The sequence below is a fragment of the Arachis duranensis genome, chromosome 7, assembly GCF_000817695.3.
Source record: "Arachis duranensis cultivar V14167 chromosome 7, aradu.V14167.gnm2.J7QH, whole genome shotgun sequence".
NCBI lineage: Eukaryota > Viridiplantae > Streptophyta > Magnoliopsida > Fabales > Fabaceae > Arachis > Arachis duranensis.
The window spans coordinates 74,063,152-74,072,085 of NC_029778.3; the positions used below are offsets into that span (position 1 = coordinate 74,063,152).

The 8,934-nt window shown below is 36.6% G+C and overlaps 1 protein-coding gene across 4 annotated transcripts; it reads right to left on the bottom strand.

The window, feature by feature from the left end:
* Positions 1–2,119: 2,119 nt before the first annotated feature.
* Positions 2,120–4,271, bottom strand: LOC107459594 (nuclear-pore anchor-like). 4 transcript variants are annotated; one of them, XR_008001309.1, is made up of 8 exons: positions 4,120–4,271; positions 3,988–4,041; positions 3,620–3,686; positions 3,449–3,516; positions 3,242–3,367; positions 2,778–2,879; positions 2,339–2,584; positions 2,120–2,243 (listed from the first exon to the last, which is right to left on the bottom strand). XR_008001309.1 is itself a non-coding variant. In XM_052251859.1 (7 exons), exons 1-7 carry the CDS (start codon positions 4,237–4,239, stop codon positions 2,501–2,503), a joined length of 621 nt encoding a protein of 206 aa, XP_052107819.1. In that variant the 5' UTR covers positions 4,240–4,271; the 3' UTR covers positions 2,288–2,500. The 4 variants fall into 4 exon arrangements, 2 of the variants coding, with proteins under 2 accessions (XP_052107819.1, XP_052107820.1); XR_008001310.1 differs by having other exon boundaries at positions 2,133–2,243; positions 2,410–2,584; XM_052251859.1 differs by lacking the exon at positions 2,120–2,243 and having other exon boundaries at positions 2,288–2,584.
* Positions 4,272–8,934: the final 4,663 nt, after the last annotated feature.

An 8,934-nucleotide genomic window follows, 5' to 3' on the forward strand; every position in this document is an offset into this window, starting at 1 on the left:
ATCAATGTCATGAGGCTTTCAACCTGGATGAAGTTTGGTCCGATAAGAAAGTGGTGATCCTAGTTAGAAATATGAGCTTTGATCTTAGAAACCTTTATTACAACTGGACTATCTATTCAGATATTGAAAGGAAATTTAAGTGGGAGCCTCCACCCAATGGCACTTTCAAGGTCAACTGTGATGCGAGTCTTCTTCAGTGAGTCCAGTGAGCTAGTTTTGGTTGTTCTGAGGGATGATAGAAGAAGATGGGTGTTGGGTTGTTCAGGTGCTCTTCCTTTCTAGTCTGTTTATCGTTGTGAGCTGCTGGTCTCTTGGCAGGGGCTGATGTTAGCCTGGGAAACTGGTTGTCAGAGGGTTATTTGTGAAACGGACTCGCTCGATACTTACCTTGTGTTGAGTAACATCATCGACCACACAACACATGAGGTGAAGGATATTGTGTTAAAACTTAAAACTCCAAGATCTTTTGTCCAAAGACTGGGAGGTCCAGTTTCATCTGATTCGAAAGGAAGCTAATAGTGTCGCTGATTAGTTGGCTAAATCTGGAGCAAGAAATGATTCAGCTCGTGTTTCTTGGATCAAACCTAGTGCAGATTTGGAGCAAATCCTAGTGCAAGAGGCAACTGATTCTAGCTAGTTTGGCTTGGCTTGTTTTTTGATATTTTCAATCACCAAAAAAAATAATATCACACAATACCTATAAACAAATAATACTTTCATAGTTATTCTATATAATATAATTAATTTAATTAATTTTTAAATTATAAAAAGTATTGATGCATATGAATTAACAAATACTAGTGTCATGTAATCTATCAAAACGTCAACCATTGATAACATATGCTTCCTATTATGGGTACATATCATTTAGGACATGATAAACCATTGCATTTACGTGAACCTGAGCCTCATTTACAGCTACTATTATCTCTATACTGTCCTATCTAATTAATAATTCATAGTACTTTGATGACTCAAGATTCGTTAGTCGGCGGCCTGTGTCCACGACTTCGTACACCTCGACCACGCGGAACTCTTCCACATGCTCTCCCAACAGTGGAAACTACTCTAGCCTGTCTCAATTGGGCCCTCTCTTGGGCTTGCTCTAACAATATTTTACATCGTCTGTTTTAGCAGTGGCACTGCCATGGGCAGTAGATTGACTTGTAACAGGTCTTGAGGAGCTAGTTTCTGTAGAACTAGTAGTCGGAGCAACCTCACTTGCAATGGGAGTAGGTTCAGCCCCCTTGTCAGTCTCAACTGTTGTTGATTCGTTAACATCGGCCACCATGTCAAGTGTATCGCCAGCCTCCTCAGTCAAGTCACCCTCATCATTTTTATCATCACCTGAAAGCTCAGGAGAATTGATCTCACCAACCTCGAGAGCTTCATCATCAGCCCTAGTTGGGGAAGGTTAAGGCATTCTAACAGGCTCAGATTAACCTTCCCGAGAATCTTGGTTTTCCTAATTACCACCCTCAGGTTTTCTAGTTTCTGGCGACAATTCTCCCACTTCTGTCTCGCTACCAACTGCCAACGATGACTGCTGGTTTTCTGGCTCAATCTGATCCCTGTGCATATCATCAGACCGCATTTTCACTTCAGCTGCTTGATCCTGATTCTCTTCGAAATCAATGGGCTTGTCATCATGTAATTCCTCTTGATTAGTACCATCCAAGTTATGTGGATTGTTGGCTTCCTCATCCTTTACAACAGGTATTTCGCAGTCTTCATTTGAGCTTCAACAACTCCTGCATTTTGGCCTTGTGGCTACTCACCACTTTCAAGTTCCTTAGAAGCCATATTAGTTCCAACAAGTTCTGTAACAGGTTCTTCACCATTATCTTCAAGGGATTCTGATCCCTTCGACTTCTTCAGCATGGGGGCATCAGAACTCTTCTCACCAACTGTAACTGATTCTTCCTGCAACTCAGTAGTAGAGGTAGTAGCAACACATTTACAAGCTAAAGGCTGAGATGGAGCAAAACCAGTTTGAGGTGCTGCCTCAGAAGGCCCAGGCTTACCTAATCCTTCAGCATCAAACATTTCTGTGTCACCTTGTGGCTCATCAGATTTTACCAAACGGTGCCTGACCAATTTTCTACCAGTTTTATAGGGTTCTGCACTTGGCCGGGAAAATGGAGGTCTTTTATCACTATATGTGGTGGCTTTAGGGGATAAACCGCTTACACCAACAGCTGGCAAGGATATGACGCTAGGGGTTGATGCATGTACCACCGAAGCTGTCAAATGTTAGCGTACAATTATAGTATAAACAGAGGTATAAAAATTCCTTATGTAGAAAGTCTGGTTTGAAATCTAGAAAATTTTTGTTCACCATTTTACTGCTCGCCAGACTCTCGCGATAGCTCACGTTTTTTAAGTAATCTTAATGTACACTGCAAAAACCTGTAGCAGCAGCAGAAGTATCCACAACTTTTGTTGCATCACCAAGGTTCACATGGCCTCCAAGCTCAAAAAATACTGAATGAGCTTCCTTCTAAAAGCTTTCAACAGCAGATACATATGGAGCAGCTAAGTCGTCAACATTGGATCCAGAAAGAAGTTGAACTGCATTTGCTCCCTTAGAAAATTTATACCAAAAGCAAAAGGAGAAAAAAAATCAATATCAGAACTAAGATTTCTTTTTAAGCTTTTACTGAAAACATTTATAGGTTATAACAAGCAACAATGGGTCAGAACATCACAATAAAATCCTAGCTTGGCAGTCCCCCCAACATTAGTTTGGAAGACAAACCACTATTTTACATCATTACCTCAGGAAGATTGCCAACATCCTTGACTTTTTCAACTTCCCCGGATAATCGTTTTAGAGCCTCTTTGTGCCTCTCAAGTTCATTAATAAACTTTGCTTTCTCCTGAAAGTAAATCAATTAACAAGAGAGAAGTAAAAAAATAAAGAGGGTTTGGTGTCAACAAATTATTGGCTCAACCAAATCCCCCCTTGTAACTTAACCATAGCAACAACCAAGTATTAACCCTCAAGGAACACAAAATTAAATAGATCAAACAATAAAGTTACTTAAGTATCAAGTAACTTCTATTAAAAATCAAATTTTAATAGAGCAAGATTAGCTTTTGTATTTTTTTAAACAAAAAGAAAAGTACAGCAACATACAATGAGCAAGGGGGTCAACGTCAATCCATTATTGGAAGCAACCACAATGCATATTTAATTAAGAGATGCGAATAAAAACAATTTAGGAAACAGGAAAAACACCTGCTCAACATTGTTGTAAGAATCCTTTATTGCTTCAGTCTTAATTCGTCTGCCTTTCTCCATTCGATTTTCTTCCCTCTCCTTCTTTAATTCATCTCGTTGTCTCTCCACTGTTTTTTCAAGAGTCTAAGAATAGAAATAATAAAATTAATACATGCTGAATCAAATTTCTTCAAAAATAAATGGTTGAACCACTTTCAAGTAAACCTGTATTCTGGTGTCCTTCTCTTCTTTCATTGCATGATCACCAGTTGTATCAGTAGTCAACTTTTTCCCTGAAAATTCAAAGAATAAATATACTCCAGCCACAAATATCCATAGAACTTGAAAATTGAAATGACAGGAGGGAAGAAAGAGAAAAGAGGGGGGACTAAGAACCTTGTTTGATTTCATCTAATTGCTTTAAAAGTTGTTGAACCTCCTTTGACAACAAGTCATTCTTGATCTGTAATTATGGACAAGGAAACATAAGATGAAACAAAACAGTTGAAGACAAAAATATCACCAAAAACAGAAATGGAGAATATATTAACAAGGGATAAAGGATAAGGATCCAATACATGAGAAATATTGTAAAGCGATAAGAAAAGTTATCCACCCTTGGAACAATAAATTAAATCATATAACTAGAACAAGAATAATATTCTCACTTTCCAAAGATTCTCATATTAGAGGATCCAAATCGATTATTCTTTTTATGATAAACACACAACTTTCCAGTTTTTCAAACAAGGATTTCTATACACCTTCCATGAAACCAGCATTTTCTTATGCATGTCCACTTCATATTTTAGGCTAACCTGAGAAATTAATCATAACAAAATTTTGTAAGAAATAGGGGAACTTCAGAGCTTTATAAGAGAGAATATGATGCAGACCTCAGATTGTGTAATATCATTAATTCTCTTTTCTGTCTCTGCTAGTTCCACTCTACAGTTTGATAGGTCTTGCTCCAAACGTGCAACTGAATCCTGCTTTACAGAAAGAGTTTTCCCCATTTCGTCTAGTTTAGAATCCTTTTCTTTGAGTCTTTCCTGATAAAATAAAATAAAAGTCGTAAATAAACAATAAATACCAAGATGCTATATCTTAATATAGAGAAAAACAAAATATTATATCTAACAAGTGCATGTGTACACATAAAAGTTAGTACTCCTCACAGATGAAAGTTGTTAACTTTCTATTTCTGTCATGGAACTTTTACTACTTTATTATTCACAGTTTCACCTATAATAAACCCTAAGTAATGTTGTGTTTGGTAAGCGTCATGAGAAGGAAAAAACAAGACAAAATATATGACTCTGTCCATATCACAGTTTTTTAGAGGACAAATAATAGGCTACTTTGGTCCCATGACAGAGACATTTTGCCTATTTATATTCATGTTCTTCTCCAAACTGATTTGTATCTCCTGGTGTCTCTGTATTTTTACCTTGGGACAATTACCAAATAAAGCCTAAGGATCTACTTAGTTTGTGTGTTTCATGTTCTATTTTCAATTTCGGCATTTTCTATATTCAGGATCTTTTTAAGAACAAAACAGAAAGCATTTTCTCAATCCAAGAAGAGAGCATTTTCTTTATCCAAAAAAGTCTCCCTCTAGACCGAGATAAAATAGTGTTAAAGATAGAATGATTGGTTAGAGCACATTCTAGCATGCAGAGTCTAGTCTAACTAGCTGTGTCAGCTCACCACTAAGAGATTAGTAGATACTTTTACAGAGTAGATGACTAACATATACCTGATATAATTCACCTATATATTTTGCAATCTAAAATTATTGTGATTCGGAATCAAATTCATCATTTTGAAGAATTTTCAGCCTGAATCCTCCCTATTTTACTTTTATGGTAATTAAAGTTATCTAACAGCAAATGCAGAATGGATCCCTCTACAAGACCAGCGAGCGCAAGCACCACCCTCCGTCTGATCAACTCTTGTTACAGTTGCTTCTAATTACCTTACATGTCCAACCACCTAGGATTCTACCAACTCTACGATTACCACTAGCCCAACTATCTCAACTATACACATTTCAAATTCTACGTACTTTGGTGTTCTGACTAATCCATTTCGATTTCTCATCTTTCTTAATATTTAACTTGTTGACATTGTACTACTGAAGATCATATCCCATACAAATACCATATTGTTCATCTTATGGATGTGGTAAAATTTTCTCATAAGCATTCAGGATAAAATTCAATGCTCAGTTAACATCTCCCAACAATATTTAATGCATAGGAAATTTTTTAAAGAGGCAAAGAAGTTTGATAACCTAGCTAGTCAACTGTTAATAAAAATACCACTTTTAACTATATTCATATTTTTCTTATTTAAAATAACAGAAAGCAAGTCTGCATGTTTACATAGCCAATTTCAAGCCCAAAAAAAAAGAGGATTGTATTAGGCATTTGACAGCCAATGTAAAACTTTGTCAAATCCTTATGCATGGACAAGACGTAATTAAGTCATAAGATTCATGAAGCCCAACCCATCTAATGGGATAAGGCTTTGTTAAGAGAATACCGGACAACATTGAGACTTTCTTTTGATAGCATCTAAGCCTTTCCTCCAGTACATAATTACATATGTACCACAAATAAAAGAAACATAGCATATGACTAAACTATGCAATACTTCAACTATGGTGGCATCAACACGAAACAGAATACATGAGAAGGATAAGATAATTTACACCCTGATGATGGAAATAGACAGGTACAAAGCCAACATCTAAAGATTTTGTCAATATTATATTCAGATAATTCAGTCAATTAGGTTAGATTAGAATCAATTATGAATAATTGTGTTTTATCATTAGTAGGTATTGTAATTATTAATTCGTGTATATAAATATATGAGTGGAGGAGTTCAGAAACCTCAAGCTTTTCACAGTAAATCACTGTTTAAACATGGTATCTAGAGCATAGGGTTCTTTTATATTTTCCAGCCCTTTTCTGGTTTATCAGCCACGACTGTCTGTGGTGTTCTATCAGTTTGTTGCTCTTATCTGGAAAAATCAAGTCTACAGTCAACCTCAGAAGGTTCTAGTCAGTCACTCCATCATTATCTTTTTTAAACCATCCATTTCAGCTCCTGTTCACTCCATCATTATCTTCTTTAAACCATCCATTTTAACCCCTATTCATTTTTAATATATCTTCTTAAATTTTGTTTTTGTTCCATCATTTTCTTCCTTATGAACTGTCCCTTAGCCTCTTCTATTTAAAAAAAAAAGATAAATAAAAAAATATAGCCTTTTGTACAACATCTGAACCTTAAAATTCAGCTTTTTCTTAAAATACAAAATGTCCGCTGCTAGTGCAAATACTCCAGCAGAAGATGCAACAACCCCAAATATCCATCCTCAACTATCCAATACTGTACCAATTACTTATGTCTTTTCTGGTACTCCCACAATTACATCTGAAAAATTAAATGGTAAAAACTTCTTTGGGTGGTCAACATATGTTGAATTATGGTTCTTAGGTCATGGTCTCTGAGACCACCTCACTAAATTTGCCCATGAAACTCCTGAAGAAAATAGAACTCAATGGGAAAGTTTTGACTATCAATTGTGTGCATTATTACGGTAGTCAGTTGATCCTGCAATCATGGTTAATTTAAGGTCTTTTAAGACCTATTCTTCATTTTGGAAAAAGACTCGGCTTATTTGCAAATGATATTAAGCTCCTATAAGATTCCGCTCAGAAATTGGCTTCCCTTAAGCAGATTAATCCTGATATGACCAGTTTTGTTACTCAGACCTAAGCTGTAGTGGAGGAGTTAAAATTGTTTTTACAAGCTGACATTCAAGAAGCCCTCAAGACAAAGCTGGATAATTTGTATATGGTGATGGTTCTGCGTGTAATGCACCCAGATTTTGAACATATTCATGACCAAATCCTTACTGGCCAGAATGTCCCTACAATGGAAGACTTGATTACTCGACTACTCAGAATTCCTACAACAAAAATCTTTAATTCATCCCCAATTTCAGTTGAAGCCAATGCCATGGTGACTGCATCAGGTTTTCGTGATAGTCGAGGAACTCATGGAGCTCGAGGAGGACATGGAAGTCAAGCTGGCCAATGCGCTGGTTGTCCCCAACGTTCCTACTGCAAGCGACTTGTGCATACGAAAGATACATGCTATTTCCTTCATGAATTTCCCAAGGAAACTATCAATGTTGTTCAGACAGTGTTTGGCCATATTGAAGATAAAACAATTGATGCACCTTTTAGCAATTAACTATTTGCCATTTCTTCAACAGAATTTAATGAATATCTTTAGGTGCAGGCAGCAGAACAGAATCCATCCCCCAGTACCACTGTTACTCGAATCATTCCACAGCATGCATCTCTCAATATGGTAATACTTCAAGTTCTTGGGTACTTGATTTGGGTGCCTCGGATCACGTTGCTAGTGACAAATCCCTTTTTTCCTTCTCTTTCACCTGCATTTCCTAAGTTTATTACTTTAGCAGATGGCTCCAAAGTTGTTGCCACAGGAGTTGGCTGTGTCTCACCTATTGAATCTGTATCTTTAACTTCAGTTTTATTTGTCAAAAACTTCCCTTTCAATTTAATTTCACTCAGCAAACTTACCCGATCTTTGTATTGTTATGTCACATTTAATACTGATTCCTTTTTCATACAGGACCGTTGAATGGGGAAGACGATTGGTGTAGGATATGAGTCACAAGGTCTCCACCATCTTAGTTCAATTCATCCCGTGGTCTGTACGGCTGTTGTATCACCTAATCTCCTCCATAATCGGTTTGGTCATCCAAGTCTGTCAAAACTTAACACTATGGTTCCTACTTATGCTAAGTTAGAGTCTTTGAATTGTGAATCATGCCAACTTGGAAAGCATGTCAGGTCTTCCTTGGTTAATCACAATAAGAATCAATACGAGTCATCTTTTTCTCTTATTCATTCTCATATATGGGGTCTAGGGGTGTTCATGGTTCAGTTTTTTCATAAACTGAACTAAAACTGCACTAAACCATTTTAAATGGTTTAGAAACTGAACCAAACTACTTTGTCAAATAAGAAACTGATTTTAAACCAGTTTACAATACAGTGCACCAGTTTAAACCAGTTCATAAAAGTAAAATCAACTTTAATTGAAAAATCAGTTTAAACTGGTTTATAGGCTAAAACTAATTTTAAATTTTAACATATATAAAATTAGTTTTTACATTTTCTCTTTTCCCCTCTCTCTCCCACTCTCTCTCCTTCTCTCCCTCTCTCCCCCCTCTCTCTTTCTCTCTGTCTCTGTCTCTGTCTCTAACATTTGTAAATAATGAAATCCCTTCCATTGCTTCGTTCCTTTTTCTTTCTTATCTCTTTTCCATATTTTTGTAAATAATTTTTTCTAATGTAAATAATTTTCTTTCTAATGATACGAGTAACTTTTTCTTATCTCCTTCTCTCCATCTCTCTCATTTTCTCCTTCTCCTTTCCTCTCCCCTCTTCTCTCTCTCTCTCTCTCTCTCCCCCTCTCTCTTAACATATATAAAATTAGATTTTACATTCTCTTTCTTCCCATTTTTCTCTCTTCCTCTCTCTCCCTCTTTCTCCATCCTCTCTCTTTCTCTCTCTCTTCCTTCTCTCCCTCTCTCTCTCTCTCTCTCTCTCTCTTTTCCCTCTCACTCTTCTTCTTCTCTCTCTCCCCTCTTTCTCTCC

Excerpts from the sequence above, each read along its gene's own strand:
- LOC107459594 (XM_052251859.1), bottom strand. The coding sequence starts at position 4,239 with ATGGGGAAAACTCTTTCTGTAAAGCAGGATTCAGTTGCACGTTTGGAG. Across the intron at positions 3,687-3,987 it reads AAATGCTGGTTTCATGGAAG|ATCAAGAATGACTTGTTGTC; the intron begins GTGTATAGAAAT and ends CCATAATTACAG. Across the intron at positions 3,368-3,448 it reads AGAAGGACACCAGAATACAG|ACTCTTGAAAAAACAGTGGA; the intron begins GTTTACTTGAAA and ends TTCTATTCTTAG.